This window comes from Pecten maximus, chromosome 11 (assembly GCF_902652985.1).
Source record: "Pecten maximus chromosome 11, xPecMax1.1, whole genome shotgun sequence".
Lineage (NCBI taxonomy): Eukaryota > Metazoa > Mollusca > Bivalvia > Pectinida > Pectinidae > Pecten > Pecten maximus.
In genome coordinates, this window is record NC_047025.1 from 42,038,204 (window position 1) to 42,059,993 (window position 21,790).

Consider the following 21,790-nt stretch of genomic DNA (forward strand, 5'->3'; position numbering starts at 1 on the left):
ATCAGGTAAGTGAATGAATTTAAATCATTATTGAACCGTCAGGTAGGTGAATGAATTTAAATCATTATTGAACCATCAGGTACGTGAATGAATTTAAATCATTATTGAACCGTCAGGTAGGTGTATGAATTTAAATCATTTTTGAACCGTCAGGTACGTGAATGAATTTAAATCATTATTGAACCGTCAGGTAGGTGAATGAATTTAAATCATTATTGAACCGTCAGGTAGGTGAATGAAAATAACTGATAAACCAGCAGATAGCGATCACACTGTCTATAAGTACCAGTGCCGTCCTATTGTTCTACCAGAAACAATCATAAAACACAGAAGTAGTCTAGTTACAGCTTTATTAATGTTACCATATGGGGCAGCACGAAGCACCGAAAATTTAACACAAACTTAATCATTAAAACATTAGTAATAATCTAAAAAGCAAATTAGAATTACACAAACGACATTAAGGGTAATCTAAATCGATTATGGGCTTATTTCTTTAGTCGTGGCACATTTCACAGTAATAACTTAATGAAGGTTTGGTATGCACTATGTCAAATCGCGGACCTTGCTTTTGTCATTTAATTTTCAACACTATGATAATTTTGATAAAATGTGTAAAAAACAGGTATTTGTTTCGCCATATATGACCCTATGTAGTGTCAACATTGAATCTGTTTTGACATTGACGTGACGACAATAAAACATATTACATACACGATCAAACACTCCTGAAGCGTGCTATAGACACATGTGAGCATAACGGCATGGTTATTTATGAAATATAATTATGCGATTTACACGGGCTTGTTATGTTCTCCTGAAACATGCATTTTTTTCACAAAAATTTTACCAATTTATATGACAAAAGCGAGATCGGCGATGATATGATGCATACTACGAATTGGTGCTAAACACATAATTCTATATAGATTACCCTTAAAAACAATAACATAAAACTACCTTAAAGGAATACTCAAACGAGATAAGTCTAAAATCAAAAATCAACGTCATAAACCGTCCATAATCAATACAAGTAAGTACGAAGTCAATCATATTACAACCCCCCATGGTATATACAAACTCCCCTATGGTAGTAAATATAAATAAGTCTGAGCTCACTAGTATCACTAACTCGTCCGACGTCAAAACAAACAAGAAAAGTCGACGAATTACAGTCTCCCTTTGGATGTGAAACTATATGCTAGGAATTGATAAAATATAAGTCTTAAAAATAAGTTCAACCCATACTCCGAATATCACGTTCTAGTGACAAGTCGTTTAGAAGATAAGAGTCCGGATGATCTTTTTCTCTCATGTAGGCCCAAGTTTTAAACCACGACTTATCGCCTTACGCAGGTGAACCCATGCTACTTTACGAAGCTACAGTAACAAGAAGTGAAGAAGACAGAGTCCAAAAACGCATTTTTTATGAAGGTCAAAGGTAAAAAGAAAAGTCAGGGTGACTTACTTTTGATACACGACAGACCGCCTCACACAGGTGAACCCATACCCCAAGTACAATGTATGAAGTAACAGTCGCCTCACACAGGTGAACCCATACCCCAAGTATGAAATAACAGTCGCCTCACGCAGGTGAGCCCAGGTATGAAGTAACAGACCGCCTCACGTAGGTGAACCCATACCCCAAGTATGAAGTAACAGTCGCCTCACACAGGTGAACCCATACCCCAAGTATGAAGTAACAGTCGCCTCACGTAGGTGAGCCCATGTATGAAGTAACAGTAACAAGTAGAGTAGAAGATAACGCCTGGACAAAATAGCGAAGAGCGGACGGACACAACACAATAAACACAGGAAATATCGTGAACTGTCACCAAAATCTAGTGTAACTAAAAATTAACACTACCGAAAACAACCGGGTTCCGTTGATGACTTTTACTGAACAACTTATATTGACGACAAAAATGTTTTAAAGAACACAAAATAACTGCAAAATCATATCGCAATAAAATGTCTGCACAACCATATGATAGTAAAACGTGGCTACATCAATAACAGTATAACCATTAATGTTTTAAAACATTCCAAATATAATAAATCATTGTTTTAATTGAAGCGAATCCATTACAGTTGGTATTTTTGTACGTCTTTTGTGAAAATAGTTTACTGGTTTAAACAAATGCATATCGGAAAATTGACAGCCCTCTTTCGATGAGAGATAAGTTACAATGTAGCAATGCAATGTTTAACCAGATGAGGTATTCCTCTTATTTGGATGATTCATGCAGGAGAAATGGAACATTAATTATCTAAAATAAATTTGGTCCCTACATGAATAGGTTTCTTGAGTAAATCGTAAATGGTCAATACAGGGTGTTTAGTAGTGTTAGTGTTAATACAATAAACTTTAGGTAAAACTTAACATCCGATATATATATATATATATAAATGTACATTATTAAAGGGATGATTGGGACACACATCTCCCTCGGACATATTATATATGCCTTCCACAACCATACTTATCACAGAATTCAGAGCATCAAAAATCTGGACGGGTCACAACCAGTATACAGGGTTTTTTGCATAAATGTGAAAACATCAAAACTTGATAGCATGTAATTTAGTAACATTAACTAATATCTAGTTATCTTGCAGTTGTGGCCAAAATGTATAACTAATCTTACTTACGTTTTTCTTGCATAATACTCCGGCTCTAGTCACTGAATGTCCGGTTTATTTGAAACTTAATATGCCAGACGAAACATGGGACAACAAGGAGTTTCTATGAGATAAACGTTCTTCTTGCATAATTTTCCGGCACTGGTCACTGAATGTCCGGGAGATTTTAAACTCAATATGCCAGACAATGGGACAAGCAATTTCTATGAAAGGTAAATATATGAAAGATAAACCTATCACAGTATTTTGAGAGTAAACTATGTTATACATCAACATTGTACTAAGGGTTTTACACCTCATGAGACAATTAACAAAAGAGCAAAACGCTAATGAAAGGAGCATACAGAAAAGTGTTCAACGACATTTGATGCAATGAATTCCACAGTGATACCACAAACATGTATGGTCTTACAGACCAATAATATCCAATGGTACTTAGTCATTTAATATGTACATTACACAAATAAGCACCTTCTAACTTTTTATATAAAATAGAGTACAACTAAGTCACGTGCGAGCTGCACGACACCCACAGTTCACATCGACATCTGTTAATATGGTGTCTAGTACACAGGTACTTGGGGTAAGAAATTACATTTGTATATATATACTATATAGCCTCGTATTACTATTTTATATAGTAATACGAGGCTATATAGTACATATATATATATACAAATGTAATTTCTTACCCCAAGTACCTGCAGTCTAGTAGTTTGTATCTACTGACGATTGTATTTCGTATCAGCTCATCCTCTTTCTAAACCGTGTTGTAGTTCAGTTCTTATAAACACAATCGTCTTTTGGTGAGGATGGTTTGACGTGATAATGATGAATTTGGGCAATATGATGGATGAACGTGTAGACTTCCGGTTTGATCTCAATGTAACAGTACGTCAGTGGATACACACAAGTGTCGGAGTGGCAAGTTTACACAAATTGTTGATTTTGCCCGCAACACAATTTAGATATATTCATAACAATTTGCAATAGCTACATGTGAAACGTTTCCTAAACCCGAAAGTCATCAATACACGATTCGTACATTCCCTTACAAAATGCTTAAGTCTGTAGCAACATTGCCGGTATCGTCGTACACATTTTTATGTCCAGTAATAAAGAACACTAAGAAAGATTGTAGTGCCTTGAATTGAGAAATTAGTGTTGCTAGTGGCACCATCCTTAGCACCAAAGAGTATCAATTATTCAAATGCTGCTATATTTCCACAACAATGGTGCTTGAGTTAGTGTCAGAAAGAAACGTTACTTTTAAAATCTACACAGGAACAGTACTCCCAAATTATACACGAATCCCTCTATCCAGAGAAACAAGGAAGTACCGTCATAAGACGGTTATGGGAACTCCCATACAAAATAGTTGAGAAATAGTTAACACGTAAAAATGTTTGTACCTCCAATTCAAAATTAGATGGTCACTGGTTGCTGAAAAATTGTGAAGGAAATTGATTTAATTATATTTGGGAGGAATTTACTCCCAATGAGGGCAGTTATGGTATTTTAGGATTTTTCATGTACACGCAAGTACGTTTTTTATAATCATTGTCATAACACGTAAAAACTTTATGCTTGCATAGACAGTATAACGGAAATTGAAGTATGTAAGTGTAAATATGCAATATTTAAAAAAAAACAGTAATTTTATACTAAAAAGCAAACATATTGAAAATAGTGAACGACATGGACAGGTCAAGGACTGTACCATTCTCAAATCAATGTTTCTATTTGGATAATGTTATTGTAGTGGACAGAAGTTAGCACTTTATCCTAGCATGTTTGAAAGCATCATATCTGTAACAAGATTAAACAACGTTGTTTCATGCAACCTCTTGGATATCTGTCCAAACAGAAGACTATACAGTGATATGGTTCTGTGAATTGTGTGACTTATCTTACAGCGCATCACACCTAATTAAATATGAAATCTGCCAAAAAAAAAACAATGTCCCTAAAATATAGCAGCCTTCATGTATCTAAGTGTGTGGCGTTCGTTTAAGAGGCTTATTAACACAAAGCTAATTTCCATACAAAATCTAACGGCAATATTGCTCCAACTTCTGTAAGGGTATATACGTACAAAGTGTATGTTCCTAAATATTCTCATATCATATTGACTGTCACGTTTTTGTTAAAACCAATCACATATACTGTACACTCAAAATAAAATGTTGGCAATATACATGTATATGAACTCCGAATATATACTGGTATAAATAAAACTGTCACGAATCAACTTGAAATGTGATCCAAAAACTATATCTGGTCACTCCAGTAAAATATCTAACTAACATCAGAACTCCAGCTTTGTCTATCACTGAAGTAACAATACAATGTAATAAGGTGTATATTTTTCGACACCCAATGAAAATTTGATTATTTTCATTAAAAACAACACAATGAAAATGTTGATAAGTTCCCATCTTTTAGGCATCCATATTACACAGACAATCCCCTACAATCTAAATTTATAACCGTATATGCACATTTAGTAACATAACAACTCTTTGGGACATGTGAGATTAGAAAAAAGGATTAGATATGCCAATGATAAACAGTGCTGACCTTATACAGCATTATATCCAAGTACCGTCAGATACTTACGTACACATGTATTAATCACACATGAAAATATCAGGGTTAAAAACTACAAATAACTTTGTGCTTCAGAGGCAACATGAGGAAAGATGCTTGAATAGGATAAGTAATGATAGAAATGAACAAGAAAATTAGCAGTAAAGGTGAAGTTAAATATCAGACTATTAATGATGGAATGAAGAACAATATCGGAAGGAAATAAAAAAATAAATGCATGCAAGTGATTATTTAGCATCCACGGATCATTTCCGTTTGAACAGTCAAACACCAATAATCCATTTCAAACTAAAACCAAACATTACAAATCAATATACCCAAATTGAACTAAAGTAAAAAAAAAACAAGCTAAAGCCTTTCAGCCAAAATTATGATTACTGAAACTGTAAAATGATTTTGTGGACATAATGTAGCCGATGGAATAGCAGCCCTTTCCTGAATTAAGACAAAATGATCAATGTCGAAATGTACACATTATGGTAGTCAACAGGATACTGATTTAAAAATGGAAATTACATAGTAAAACTTGAGATCAGAGCTCAGTTCTGAAATAAAGGATTTCTGCCATGAATAAACTTACACTAATGATTTCAAAGGGAAAGACAAAACAATATGAATATGTCCAACAGTGAATTAACATTAAACAGTTTGTGTGTTAAAGTTAAAGTACTAGAGAACTGTGTACAGTAGAAGTGCAGTGTAATATTGTACATATAAAGACAAAGAGGTGATATACAATAATTCCTTTTCAGAGATATGAAGGCGACAATGTATAATATTACACTGTCTTTATACTAAGATCTGGTCCAGATAACCCTGGTGAGTAACACTAGGCTATATACTCAGATCTGGTCCTGATAACCCTGGTTAGTAACACTAGGCTATGACAAGATCTGGTCCAGATAACCCTGGTTAGTAACACTAGGCTATATACTCAGATCTGGTCCAGATAACCCTGGTTAGTAACACTAGGTTATGACAAGATCTGGTCCAGATAACCCTGGTTAGTAACACTAGGCTATGGCAAGATCTGGTCCAGATAACCCTGGTTAGTAACACTAGGCTATGACAAGATCTGGTCCAGATAACCCTGGTTAGTAACACTAGGCTATGACAAGATCTGGTCCAGATAACCCTGGTTAGTAACACTAGGCTATGACAAGATCTGGTCCAGATAACCCTGGTTAGTAACACTAGGCTATGACAAGATCTGGTCCAGATAACCCTGGTCAGTAACACTAGGCTATGGCAAGATCTAGTTCAGATAACCCTGGTTAGTAACACTAGGCTATGACAGGATCTGGTCCAGATAACCCTGGTTATTAACACTAGGCTATATACTCAGATCTGGTCCAGATAACCCTGGTTAGTAACAGTAGGCTATAGCCAAATCTAGATCAGATAACCCTGTTTAGTAACACAAGGCTATAGCCAAATCTAGATAAGATAACCCTGTTTAGTAACAGTAGGCTATAGACAGATCTGGTCCAGATAACCCTGTTTAGTAACACAAGGCTATAGCCAAATCTAGATCAGATAACCCTGTTTAGTAACACTAGGCTATAGCCGAATCTAGATCAGATAACCCTGTTTAGTAACACACGGCTATAGCCAAATCTAGATCAGATAACCCTGTTTAGTAACACTAGGCTATAGCCAAATCTAGATCAGATAACCCTGTTTAGTAACACTAGGCTATAGCCAAATCTAGATCAGATAACCCTGTTTAGTAACACTAGGCTATAGCCGAATCTAGATCAGATAACCCTATTTAGTAACAGTAGGCTATAGCCAAATCTAGATCAGATAACCCTGTTTAGTAACAGTAGGCTATAGCCAAATCTAGATCAGATAACCCTGTTTAGTAACACTAGACTATAGCCAAATCTAGATCAGATAACCCTGTTTAGTAACACTAGGCTATAGCCAAATCTAGATAAGATAACCCTGTTTAGTAACAGTAGGTTATAGGCAGATCTGGTCCTGATAACCCTACTTAGTAAAACAAGGCTGTAGTGAGATCAGGTCCAGATAACTTTGGTAGATATTGTGTCAAAGGCATATCCTGACAAACACATCTACAGTGTTGGTTTTATGTGAAGCTTAAATTAATATGTAAGCAATGGGGCACCATCCCCATATAAATCTATGTCTACATGCACATTTGATCAGAGCACTTGAGAAACATGGATGTAGGAAAAGCACAATGTAAGATGATAGAATGTATAGTCAATTGCTGCTACTGGTTGTAGCCATACAGTGGATTGGGTGAGGGCGCTCCTGTCTGACTTGTCGATGTGGCTGTCTGCGGGGCTGTCGGCGGGGCTGTTGGCGTGGCTGTCTGAGTGACTGTATATGGACCTGTGACTGTCGGAGTCCCAGGATAAACTGAAACCTGACCTTGGATGACCTGATCATAGGACGGTGGCTTGGAGTCAGTCTGGGGCTGGCCCACACACTCGGTGTAAGATGGAGGCTCAGGAAAGTTTTGGGGTCCAGCTTGATTTGTGTAGGCCTGAGGGTGTTCATTGGCTACTATCCCTGCTTGGTCCTGTTACAACAAAGACATGTATCATTGTAGAGGATCTGTGCATGATATGAACACATTAAAGATGGATATGTACGGACAGTGTATGGACAGTGTATGGACAGTTGTATGGACAGTGTATGGACAGTTGTATGCACATTGTATGGGCAGTGTATGGACAGTGTATGGACAGTGTATGAATGGTTGTTATCCAGCATTATATTGAAATATATAATGAATACTTTTAACTCTGATCTACATATACATGTACATATACATATTTGTATTGATTAAATCACAACTTTCCACATTAGATACATAGTTTCACAGCAGAGAACAGTTATATCAAACAAGAGACATATGGGTCTTAACGATTACCTGAGATCTCTGATATATCTATACTATACACTTATTCAGATTCCAATGGAAACCAAACAAATTATGCTCAAAACTATAATTTCCTTACATAAAATAAGTAAATGTTCCCCCTCCCTGAGGAAAAGGCAAGATACCAAGGTCACAAAATTTACAATTTTGGTAAAGTGCTATAAAACCACTCCATATATTGAAATCTACCATATCTGGGTTTTGAGTAAGTTTTTTTTTATTTCAGTCAATCCCCTGTTCTTTACACCCCCCTGGGGGTGTTGACATTATAATTCACAATTTTTGTTGACCATTGGCCATGGACGGTTTCTGCAGAATTTCATAGAAATTGGTGAAGATGTTTCCGAGAAGATATCGAAAATGTAACTTGTTTAGTAGCAGACGATGCACAATGAATGATGATGATAAAGATTATAATTAGGTCACTTGAGACTTTATCTCAGGTGAACTAAGAATATTTTCACATTTTGACATGGAAATAAAGAATGATTTCACATTTTGAGAATGAAATAACCTTAACTGATATAATATTGGTGATTGTGTACATTTCTAAATGAGAAAATGGTCACTTTATGCAGCTTATAACATAATATTTTCATATCATATTCTTTGAAAGATCTTTTCTGTCAACAAGAGATCTCAGATGGATCCCACCACTGACTGGTGGTTATAGATTCTATGTAGGACTGGTCTTTTCTCTACTTTTCATTGTTTCCTCTTTTCCCTTTAATGATTTAATTTGGTAACAAGGAAAACTTTTATACAGAATCTAAGATCTAAGAAGAACTTTCTGAGAAATAGTGATAACAAGTTTCAACTAAAAACAAGAGATCCCAGAGGGATCTTGGCACCCACCATTGAATGATCTTTATAGGTTCCTTGTCAGATTGATCTTTTCTCTACTTTTCCCTTCCTCTAAGTCTTACTAATCTGTGTAAATTCAGAAACAGCCCTCTAGTACTTTTCAAACAAGGGGAACCTATATATAAAATTTAAGATTTAGCGATAATGGCTGTCTGTCGGCCATGTTGTTTTCGGATTGGTCCCAAAATGCAACACCAGGGACCAAGGGGAACCAACATATGGAATTTGAGAAAGAACCCTTCAGTACCTTCTGTAAAATAGCGATAACAAACTTCAATTGTCAAAATCCAAGATGGCTGCCTGTCAGCCAGGTTGTTTTCTGACTGGTCTCAAAATCCAATATGCTTAACTAGGCACAAAGGAGAACCTAATAATAAAATTTCAGAAAGATCCCTTCAGCAATTTCTGATAAATAGCGATAACAAACTTCAATTGTCAAAATCCAAGATGACTGCCAGTCGGCCATGTTGTTTTCCTATTGGTCCCAAGATGCAATATGCAGAATAACAGACCAAGGGGAACTTACAAAAAAGTTTGAGAAAGATCCCTTCAGTACTTTCTGAGAAATAGCGATAACAAACTTCAATTGTCAAAATCCAAGATGGCTGCCTGTCGGCCATGTTGTTTACCGATTGGTCTCAATATGCAATATGCTTAACTAGGCACCAAGGGGAACCTTTATATGAAATTTGAGAAAGATCCCTTCAGTACTTTCTGAGAAAAAGCAATAACAAACTTCAATTGTCAAAATCCAAGATGGCTGCCTGTCGGCCATGTTGTTTTCCGATAGGTCTCAAAATGCAATATGCATAACTAGGCACCAAGGGGACCTACATATGAAATTTGAGAAAGATCCCTTCAGTACTTTCTGAGAAATAGCGATAACAAGAATTGTTTACGGACGGACGGACGGAGGGACGGACGGACGGACGGACGGACGGACCACGGACGCAGGGCGATTTGAATAGCCCACCATCTGATGATGGTGGGCTAAAAAGACGACTACCTGTTGGTCATGTTGTGTCACAATTGAAGAGGCGCAACTAGGGACCAAGGGAAACCTACATATCAAGCTTCAAAAATATGCTTCCAGCGCTTTTTAAGAAATCGGGACAACAAACTTCAAATATAAAAATAACCAATATGGCATAGCTATGGACCAAAGGGAGGAAATAGTGATAACAAACTTTCCCTGTTGAAATTCAAGAAGGCTGCCTGCCAGCCATTTAATTTTCCAAATCAGACTCAAAATTGAGTGGGAACCTGAGAAATATTTCCCCAGTACTTCTCAAGAAAAAGTGATAACAAAGTGTCAAAATCCAAACGGCCATTTGAAAGATTATTGTTAAAAACATTAATCAGAATCCCATTATCTTATTTCAATGTTTAAACAACATGCTAGCATCACTGTACTACTGTACTATACTTTACTACATTGTACTTACATGAGTGACACCAGGTACTGTGTGTCTGGTCCTTTCAACAACAATAAAGTTACGTTGGGTCGTCCTGTTTGCCCTTAAACGCTGAGCTCGTGCATAAAAGTAAAATATCCAGAACAGCACCTTCAGGAACACCAGAATTACTAAAATGCTGAAGGGAAACAAACAACAGTGTCTTATTAACATATTACAATAGCATTTCATCGAAGTAAAATTTTGAGCCCTGGATTCTTCCTTTATCATGGGTACAGTTTTCTCACAGGATAAGATTTGAACTTAAGGATTTACACAGAAGAGAACGCAATGCACAAATTCTATACAATGTAACTTAATTTGGATCTTTACAAAGGTGATAATTTGAACACAATGGCCTTGGTGGTCACCGGAGCACATGTTGCTACAATATCTGAGAGAAGATCAGAGAGTGAATATCATGTTAGGTTCCAGTTTTCTGGATTAGGAAAAGGAAATGTTACAGGAGCTTTAATGAGCTCCATTAATGGTTCCTTAGGGTTGGTGATTTACCTTCATAGACATGACCCCTTATGCAATGTTGTCAGATGTTCATGTACATAATGTACATGTAACGTAGTGAGAATGACCATCTAGATTTTAATTAGATTGGATAGGCTAAAAAGTAACAGTACACAATACTTACAAATAAAGGTAATCCATATTTGCTTTGGGCCTGTTCAATCTGCAATAAAAAGGGATATAATAGATCAGCATAGTCATTACTAATATGTATTATATTTAAGGTTATGATTTTAAAATAGATGGCATAATGTGATCTGTATTTCTTTTACAATCTATCTGAAATTTTAAGAAAGATCCAATGCTGAAAACAAAATCACAACAAAGTATTATTCAATACTTGTTGATTTTTGTAACCTTTAGTTTACACTAAACTGTATATAGTGCTCTGAGTATGGAGACAAGCTAAGGTTGTTGTCCAAATTTTGGTATCAGATACCTGAGATGCTGTGAAGCTAGACTTTCAATATATACATCTGTATCAATTAATAATATTGTGTACTACATTGTAAGTACTAATCAAGACACACTATAAGCTACAACAGTACAACAGGGGCTTACTTACATGTACATCTCATGATCAGGTCATTCACCATTTTATTTTGCATAGCATGCATAGTAATTCATTCTTTTTGGGAATAAGTCGAAAACTTAAACATTTGAGCATAACATACCAAAATTGGTCAATTATAACTCAATCTGGCCATTTGTTTATTCCATTCGGTTTGTTGTATTTTATCAGATCAGACCGAGATGTGTTCGGACAGAGAAGTGTGGTCATGGTTCACCTGTGATTTTCAGTAAAGTAAGATCACAGATTGTCTTGTGTTGTTGTGGCTTTGTCCTCGACACTTTATATGATTATATCTAATTACTCCACTGCAGACGAGCCTTACAGTATATATATACAGTACTGTACAGTAGCTGTATCAATGTATATCACATGACTGTATCAATGTATATCACATGTACATGACAGTATCAATGTATATCACATCACTGTATCAATGTATATCACATGACTGTATCAATGTATATCACATGACTGTATCAATGTATATCACATGACAGTATCAATGTATATCACATCACTGTATCAATGTATATCACATCACTGTATCACATGACTGTATCAATGTATATCACATGACTGTATCAATGTATATCACATGACTGTATCACTGTATATCACATGACTGTATCAATGTATCACATGACTGTATCAATGTATATCACATGACTGTATCAATGTATCACATGACTGTATCAATGTATATCACATGACTGTATCAATGTATATCACATGACTGTATCAATGTATATCATGATATACATTGATACAGCTACTGTACAGTACTTTATTTACTGTAAGGCTCCTCTGAAATTGAGTAATTAGATATCATTATTTTTGCCCTGTGTCCCATTACCAAGAATAGACTCACTCCCTTCTTAAAACTTGTTTCTAATTTAACTGACAAGATGTACTTCCAAGCTGAGAGCTCTGTTTGCTTTATACAGAAAACAATGACACCAATGTTTGGCAAAATATTTGGGCTCACCTCTGTGGGTCGCCTTAATATTATTTATTAAAATTAACATAAAAACTTATCAATACATCTATGAAAAGCAAAGGTGAGCGGCAAAAATACGCCAAGATTACCAATATGTTGTATTGGTAATCCGCCACCCGAGTTGTATCATTATATATTTCTGGTAGAGTAGAAGTACAGTAGATCATGTGACATATGATCTACTGTACAGTCTATAGTACTCTACCAGAAATAATGACAATAAATAGATGATGTCTAGATATGTATTCTCATACTTATCAAAGAATGAAGATTACATAAGGTTTATCCTAAATGGTACATTGAAGATTGCGGAAACAATAACATTCATAAACAACATCCGGGTTGGTCTGATATCAAGTTCTTTTATACAATAACAGTAGGCCTATCACATTATCATAATGTTCAGAGTTTCTGCTTCTTGTGTATTTAAACAATCTCAAAAGTGTTGAAAACTGATAATAAATTATGTGTGATAAAATGACTTCTTTACGATATGCAAAAATTACTTACAACTTACAAAGACTGTCGAGTTTTGTTTTCTGACTTCGGGGAATTCCCTGCGACACGTAACTGAGTAAAAATAGAAACAGTGCTCTTTCTTATTGTCCGGATTAAAATACGGTTTGTATCTGTATGGTAATTGGGACTTTGATTTTAAATCTGAGGTTTTAAAAGGCTATACTTGTATTTACTGGCGAAGTTTGACAGTGTCAATGACTCGATAATGCGACAAACAGTCTATTTTCATTTATTCCGTATAGTCATCACCGGAGTCTGACTCTTGTACTATAACACACATTTCGTCGTCATCATTTTAGCGTTTGGTGTTTACGTCGGACTCGCCGGAGGCAAATGCATTCAAATTGACCACGATTTATTCGCTTTGCCGGTGTAAGAGTGAGACGAAAATCGAAACACGTCAATATGCCGGTAAGTTACGCGTATCATCGCTCCCTTCAATGTTAAATTAATCAAATTTATTTACATGCATTGGATATTTTCTCAAAGTGCATTAGTTTGTGTTGAAGAAAAAACAGCTGTAAGGAACATAGATTTTAATACAGTATCATGTTCCAGATGTTGGAAAATGTATCACACTGTCACATACTGTACTGTACATGACATACATTTACTTTGTACTTTTTCTGCTAAAATATAGTTTTTATTTTCAAAATTCTTGACCAAAAACTGTTAACATAATATGAATGAAGGCAAAGCCTTAGAAGAGCGCAGCTATGACAGTAATCACTCGCCGTTAATCATTAAAGTTTATGAACATGTACGTGTATACTTGGACATATCGCAGTGTGTATATCCTACCACATTTTAGAAATTCAGACTCATTTCTTTTTTTTTGGGGGGGGGGGGGGGGGGGGGGGGAGGAGGTCTAAACTTAAAAGAATGACACACATATTTATGCTACAAACTAGGCCAAAATATAATAGGTGATTATACCCTCCCCCATTAAAAAAAAATCTAAATCTAAACGTGTAAACACATTGTAACATAAACTATGTATTACATCTATACATCTGTACATCTATACATATATCAGCTGAAATTCTTATTGTTTGTCCTGATGTGACTTTCATTGTCTTAATTACTTTGCATTGTCTGATTCCAAGTGATCGTACATATTATATCCGTGATGACATGTGCACTGAATAATGACATCAGTATTCTACTGCCATATTTCATATGTTACTAAAAAAGTAAAAGGGCAGACAATGCAACAATATTCCCATGATATATATAACAGGAAAGCGAATATATTGACTCCACGAGGGATTGAACCCGCGACCCTCTGCTTACTGGTCCGTCGCTCTACCGATAAGCTTAAGGGAAATTTCCCCACTTGAAATCACTATGTACACTATTTACAATTAAAACCTGCCTCACTATTCCTCACTTTTCAAACGTGTTTGCCCAGAACACACATTAACCCAGGTTTTATCCCCGACGAATCCTCTCATTTCCCTAGGCCTATAGCTGGCACTTGGAGTGGTCAACCGATGTAACAGAAAAGCAAGTAGTGTGCCTCCATCGGGATCGAGCCCGCGACCCCTGGATGGCTTAAATGGTCAGCTGCTTTACTGACTGAGCTAAAGGAAGCTGGAAGGCAATCGTATCAATAAACTAGTTACAATCAAAACTTGCGAGGTATATCTATATCATCTTTTATTTTATGCATCTGTTGGGTTTTGGTTTTGTTTTTAGGTTAAAGCATGGACATATATTAGTGTGTGTTATCTAAGTCCGTGGTTGAAGTAACAAGAAGCAAAATCACTCGCTTAGACTATTATTTGAGATATATTATAAGCATGATATTTTATTAAGATAATACAAGTTTTGATGAAATTTTATGATAAAAAAAATGCAGCAACTACTGCAGTTAATACAATCTATACCCACTTTGAAAATACAGAAGTTATTCGTTTCCCGTAAAATATCACATATTTCACAGAAATCTGGACTACGAAAAACTCGTAAAATATATGCACTGAGAAAGCGCAGGAATCAGTGGCATAATCTTTGACGTTGAATTCTTATGATGTCACGCTTGACGACAATGCAACACCATTCGGTGTTCAACTTAGTAATATTTCAGGGTTTTCGGTTGTAACCTGGAAAGTTGTGCTAACAATGCTGTTATCTAATGATAATGCAATTAAAAACTGTTCTATTTAACGCACATATGCAGCAAAATAACCTCTTATTCTACGCTCGCATCCAATTTGATCAGCACCGAAACTTGGAGGGTTCCGATTTAGGTAACCAACGAAATATCTCAAGCCAATCTAATTCGCAAAATACATTTACCTCGTCCGTAAAAAGAAAAATAGAAATGGTAGCTTTTAAATGAATCAGGCCTTTGACATGGGTTGTGTGGATATTTCAAGAATTAAGTAATTTGAACTAACTTTTAGTTATTTGTTTCGACGAGAGAGAAATCTTTCAGATCTCGTCGTGTAGGGAACGAGATTTCAAACATGGCCGCTTCTACTGGAGGCGCGCGACTTTTCCCGCCGGACACGATTTCAAAGTGGAAGGGGTATAGAATTGATTGAAAATATAGCTTATACACGTGTTGTCTGAAAGAGAGCTTCGCTCTCGCGCCCTTTGGGCGCGATGAGCTGCGCTCTTATTATCATCTTGGATTTTAGCAAATCTTACCACCACGAAAACTAAATTAAATCACTGGCTCCATTCCTACCTCAACGTCTTATTTAATCAGAATGACACACTAATACATCGATGTACGTGTGTAAGAAGAGGTAATACATTTGATAAGTATGATACATAGCATATACTAGTTGTTACATACATGTAGTTTCATAGAGGAGCACAACATGGTACAGAAATTAACTGAAAACTTAGTCAAACTTTTCTAGAAATCTTCAAAGTTTTGTGATTTTTTTCATTGGATATGTTAAACAATCCTTAAATTTCAATTTGACTTGGATAAGTGTAATATTTTGGTTAAATAGTTTTCTCTTGGACTTTTAAATGTAGGAGTTACAAAATTTGCAAGTTCTTCTCTTGTCAAGGAACCCAACCATCTTCCTGTTTCAACAGGAAAATATTGATAACTTTCTTTGTAAGAATATTTTGTTTTATACTTGTTTTGCTGACAATAAAATAATTTAAAATTAAACTGATGCCAGAATACTATTACCTGTGTACATGTATCTTACGAGCTCGTCACAAACTATGAAATTAGTTGTACATTTCTTTGCATTTAGTATATTTACAAATCTGTAGATACATGTAGATCTTTTGTGTTTTGAGATCCCCAAGTTTCTGACAAATATGTAACAGAGCGCATGGTTAATTAATTAAATTTAAATCACTGCCTCCGCTAGGGATCGAACCCGGGACCTCTGACTTACTAGTCTTACGCTCAACCGATCGAGCTAAAGAGAAGATCTCTCTAGCGAGCGGTCTATTGCGGGTAGTATTTACCAGGGTTACATACTCCCCCTCCAAGGAAAGAACTCGTCCTCGAGTTTCCAGGGGGTAACAGTGATGCTTTCGCAAGCAGCGATGAGTATCATTCCCGAGTCCCTACATGGGCGCCAATGTAACAGAGCGCATGATTAATTAATTAAATTTAAATCACTGCCTCCGCTAGGGATCGAACCCGGGACCTCTGGCTTACTAGTCTTACGCTCAACCGATCGAGCTAAAGAGAAGATCTCTCTAGCCGAGCGGTATATTGCGGCTAGTATTTACCAGGGTTACAAATAGAACTGGCATGGTTATTAAATCAAATACCTTAAATTTATATAAATAGGAAATGATATGTTTCTTAATATCTTAGGAACAGTTTTTCCTTGCATTAAAAAAGTTAGTAAAAACTGTGCTTAAATAGCACCCAGGGTGACCCTTCTAATTCTACCTTACATAATGTAATATGGAAGTTCTTCTACATTTGCTTTTTTAGAAGATAACAACTTTAGTTTTTCCTCTGTTAACTTCCAAGTATTACTGTATTGTTCAAATTCAATTAAAGCTAATTGTAAACCATCTGTTGCTTCTGATAACAGGACAGTTTCATCAGCATATTACATAATGAATAGTTTGAAATACACTCCAATAATGTCAACTAGTTTTTTAGAACTGGTTATTCTACAACCGATAACATTTTTGTCTCTTAGTCTCCTTAATTACAATAAATTTTTCATTACAAAAATAACTTTATTGCACATTCGTTAGATTTCCTAAAGGCATTCCATTTTGTTTGGAGTCTGTCTTGAAAAAGCTCCAAAAAAGCAATATTACAGGAAAAAGTTTCAATTTTATTTTGAAGTTATATGATAATACGTACATTACATCATGTATTAAAATGGATGTGAACAGTCAGATTTATTCAATTGTATAATCATTTTGAAACAGGGTGAACATTAAATTCATCACTTCTATTTTGTCTGCATCTTATCAAAATGATAAAGAAAAACTTCTTGTTGATAACAATGTAGGCTGTTTCAAACAATAGACAAACTGTGTACTAGTTGACATTATTGGAGTGTATTTCAAACTATTCATTCAAATTTGTGGGTGCCAAGACTGCGTTGATACCTTTTATTCAATATCTTTTGATGTATTCTCTTCAGCACATTTTAGCACAAAATAGGAGCAATTGAAATATATGTGTTTGTTGCAGAGCTGTAATTATGTATCGTCAAATATAGTTAATGCTTAACTAAGTCAAATGAATGTATTAATATATTTAACAGTTCTGTTCAGATATTTTATTATTGTGTTTTAGCCAAAAGGAAAACCATTAACTAAAGGCCAGAAGCAGATTGTGGAGGAGAATAAAAAGACTCTCCAGTTCTATCAGTACATCCTACTAGGTGTAAATGTGAGTAGACCTTTAGGATATGTAAACACGTGACATGCATTATATATAAACTGTATGGTTGGTATATAACCACATTTATGAATAACTGACCTGAACATAAATGTTATAAAAAGAATATGTGATGGATAATTAGAAGAAAGAATTTATGTCAGACAGATATCAGAAATCTGTATCCTTTTTGTGCACAAAAATACATATCCTAGCTTGAATATCAACTGAAAAGTGATGATGACATGACTTTCAGCCTAAAGTAAAATGTATGTAAAGAAGACCATACTATTGTGGGCACCAATTCCTTTGATATCTTGTACTAATTACAGAATCCTAACAGGAGAAATAACTATGAAAATGCTACAAATTCACAGAATTACATAACAAAACAGGGTCCAGTTGTTCATAAGATGATAAGCCTATAGTCACTTGATTAGTGAAAATATCTCTCCTATACTTCAAAACCTGAATGTGTGTATTCCTTAAAATTGACAGGTAGGAAGAAATTGACGAGTGTTATAGTTTCATAAAATTGTGTTATGTTAGTTTTACCAGAAATGATTTTATCAGAATTTGGAAATTGTTGTTAAACTGTGATTAGCCAAATCATCCTTTGAACAGCTGGGTCCAGCAATTAAGGACAATGGATATTGTATATATATAGTTATGGTGTTTTTGTTAACCAGCGTAGATATATGTTCTGTTCTGTTTTTACTTTCAGGGAGTGTACTGGCTGCTTCAGTATTGGTTGTTCTGGGACAGCTTCACATTATTTTACATGGTAAAGGGTCTACACTTAAAATTATCATTATCATCTTACATGTACATATACATGTAATAAACACACAAGCACTTTAAATATTATAATTAGCATGATGCTGTTGTACTTGAATGATATGTTTCTAACGGTAACAGTTTCTGATATTTCCTGAAATACAGTCATAATTTATGCTCTAACATTATTAACTCGGTGTATAGGTTTATGTACAACCATCTAAATTACTAGTACTGGTAACTGTAAGAGAACTCATCATGAATTATTCCACAAAATTAATAGAAGGACTAAAGTAATTGTTTTGACATTTATCTTTGAGTTTAATTGGTCAATGATATTTATCTACTTTACTACCACAAGAATAAAAAACATTTCAAAATTCCAAATACTTTTTTTGGAAAAATGAAGTGTTTTTTCCATCTTCATTAATTGTTCATTGTTTCCTCTCAGTTTCTTGGTGTATCAGCAGTACTGGCATGCCTAGGGAGTTATAAGTTTATGCAAAGTATGGCTCAGGCAAAGTACACACCAGAGGGCGCTCTAATAGATGGAGGACTTGACCTCAATATGGAATCAGGAATGTCCGAGTAAGTACAGAAATACATCTGTAATGGAGGTCCGGACCTCCATTTCTTAACAATGATTGATAATTGTTGTAAAAAACTGTGAAGTAATGGAACACACACACATATATGTATATTGTATGACTAATAAAACTAATGAAACAGCTTTACATATAAAGGGTAAACAGAAAATATTTTGATATTCCAATCAAAATTTCAAGAAACATGAAATACCTTCTTGCATTACTTTCCCTGTTTTATATAGTTACATATTCTTTGTTGTAGGCATGCTAAGGACCTCATCTTGTTCACCTCTATAGTCCAAAGTGTCAGCCTACTTTCTAATTATTTCTGGCTCTTATGGTTACTGGTAAGTAAAGATGCTAATAAGCTGTGCTACATTTATTTTCAGCCAATAAAATGGATATTAACTGAATGTTTCATATACTGTAAATTACTTAGGTTTATGAAAACCTTATTTCATGAAATTACACCTTTAGACATATTTGCGAATATATTATTTTGCAAATGCCAATAAAGAAATGACATATTATTCACGAATGATGAGCTGTAAGAGTCGTGGACTCTGCAAGACTCCTATATCTGTAACTAGTGGAAATAGTCAAATTTTACTAATGCCAGTTTAATGGATAATATTGAACTACTTAAAGACCTACATGTCAATATCTATATAGATATATGTAAGGCTAGGTCTTACAGGTGTTATGTTCACAATTCTTGTCTCTATAGTTTTATTTGTCTAATTAATACCTATACTGTGCCAATTTCTCCTCAGGTTCCTGGTAGAGCATTCTACATGTTATGGGTGAATATCTTGGCACCTTGGATATTTGCACCGCCGCCAGAGGTTGATGAAAAGAAGACGAAGAAGATGGAGAGGAAGATGCGAAGACATTAATTGCTGTTAAATGCTCCTTAATTGTTATTATTAATTTAAACATGAATTTTTATAGCAAAAAGTACAACACGTTGTCTTTTAGTATTTATTTCAATTACACAGTTGTAATAAAATAAGTTTAATCCTGGTTGAAGTATAGAGAACTCCATCTTCGCTAGCCAAGGCTTCTGATTACGTTACACTACACGAACCCTTGGCAGATATAGGCATCAGTGTAGCCCTCTATATCTGCCAAGGGTTCGTGGAGTGTAACGTAATCAGAAGCCTTGGCTAGCGAAGATGAGAGAACTCTAGATCAGGTTGCTGTTGGAGAGCAGCTGTAGGAGTTATGTCCCTTTATACAGTCACATTATTCTAATGTCTGTCGGCTCTAGTTTAGTATAGAGCATTTGCAAAGACGCAATACTTTTTTCTTTTTTTTTTTAATTATCCTTAATTATATCCAACATGGCATATATGTAGCAATAATCATTCCCAACAATATAGGTCATTTGATCTTGACATGGGTGATTCTGGTTAAGGTGTCCCGACACTTTAACACTAGCCCTCCACCACTGGGTTGGAGTTGGAAACCTACGTGGGGCAGTTGCTAGCTACTGACTGTAGGCCGATGGTTTTTCTCCGGGTACTCCGGCTTTCCTCCACCTCCAAAACCTGGCACGTCCTTAAATGACCCTGGCTGTTAATAGGACGTTAAACAAAAACAAACCAAATCTGGTTAAGGAATGATATTGATGAATACCACCATTATGGCGCCAAGAGAAGGAAACGATAGAGTAAGGTTGATTTTACTTTGGAAACTGAGAAAAGTTTGAGCGCGAAAATAACATTTTACAAATAACAAATTAGCGTTTTACTTAAATCATCAGATAAAAATCTAAGCAATTTTACAGGATATTGTTGTAATTTACTGGTACATCTATTCATTGATTTGTATGATAGGAAATTGACTAGTGAGTGGAAAATCTAAAACTTGAAACAAGTTATGGTCATTATAATCACCTCGGGAGTGAGTATTTCCTTGTGTAATAAACATGTTGTATGTGGCTCCATTTCCATTTCAACATATTTTATTGTATAACATTTATACAAATGGGTTAGACAGCAGGCTTGGCCTATATAAGTCTTCCCCAATACAGACAGAACAATAGTAGAATTAAACTAAAGCAATTGAAAGTGAAGAAGTATAAGAAATATGTATATAAATTAAGTCAATGGAGATGAAATTTTATAAATATATTGATTTTTATATATGGTCAAAGGGAGGTAATTGTAAAAAAGAACTAACAATTAGTGGAAAGGGAGGTAATGTGGCTCCATTGTTACTACCCCAGTCTGGAGTTTGAATTACCACGTTATATTACATGTGACTCCTGTGAAGGTTATAACTGTGAGTGACTGGTTATTTTATGTATTTGGGAGTGGAGAATGAGTTATAGTGTTACACTCTAAAACTGCGCGTGTTGTATCTTGTATATAGCCTAATGGTATGAGTGTTGGTCAAACTTCCGTCTGTAATACAATATTTGATTACATTTCCTATTACATATGGAGTGTTGAGGGGTTTCAGTTTCACTTGGTGGCTTTGTTAAAATAAGT

General features: G+C 35.3%; 2 protein-coding genes and 1 long non-coding RNA gene across 3 annotated transcripts; 2 read left to right on the plus strand and 1 right to left on the minus strand.

The window, feature by feature from the left end:
* Window positions 1–339: 339 nt before the first annotated feature.
* LOC117338279 lies at window positions 340–2,521 on the plus strand. Its single transcript, XR_004534995.1, has 2 exons — window positions 340–1,593; window positions 1,632–2,521. It is a non-coding gene; the product is annotated as an uncharacterized LOC117338279 (long non-coding RNA).
* A 1,068-nt stretch (window positions 2,522–3,589) lies between these two features.
* On the minus strand, window positions 3,590–13,195 carry LOC117338278. The gene is made up of 4 exons (XM_033899565.1): window positions 13,096–13,195; window positions 11,132–11,170; window positions 10,477–10,624; window positions 3,590–7,804 (listed from the first exon to the last, which is right to left on the minus strand). The coding sequence occupies exons 2-4, from the start codon at window positions 11,146–11,148 to the stop codon at window positions 7,493–7,495; spliced, it is 477 nt and encodes a 158-aa protein (XP_033755456.1). The 5' UTR covers window positions 11,149–11,170; window positions 13,096–13,195; the 3' UTR covers window positions 3,590–7,492.
* Window positions 13,196–13,377: 182 nt separating this feature from the next.
* Window positions 13,378–20,258, plus strand: LOC117338281 (transmembrane protein 208-like). The gene is made up of 6 exons (XM_033899567.1): window positions 13,378–13,508; window positions 17,848–17,943; window positions 18,656–18,715; window positions 19,160–19,296; window positions 19,558–19,642; window positions 20,069–20,258. Exons 1-6 carry the CDS (start codon window positions 13,503–13,505, stop codon window positions 20,189–20,191), a joined length of 507 nt encoding a protein of 168 aa, XP_033755458.1. The 5' UTR covers window positions 13,378–13,502; the 3' UTR covers window positions 20,192–20,258.
* Window positions 20,259–21,790: the final 1,532 nt, after the last annotated feature.

Coding starts and splice junctions, on each gene's coding strand:
- LOC117338278 (XM_033899565.1), bottom strand. Junction 7,805..10,476: donor CAGTACCTGGTGTCACTCAT/GTAAGTACAATG, acceptor TTGTTGTAACAG/GACCAAGCAGGGATAGTAGC.
- LOC117338281 (XM_033899567.1), top strand. Junction 17,944..18,655: donor ACATCCTACTAGGTGTAAAT/GTGAGTAGACCT, acceptor TTTTACTTTCAG/GGAGTGTACTGGCTGCTTCA. Junction 19,297..19,557: donor ATGGAATCAGGAATGTCCGA/GTAAGTACAGAA, acceptor TCTTTGTTGTAG/GCATGCTAAGGACCTCATCT.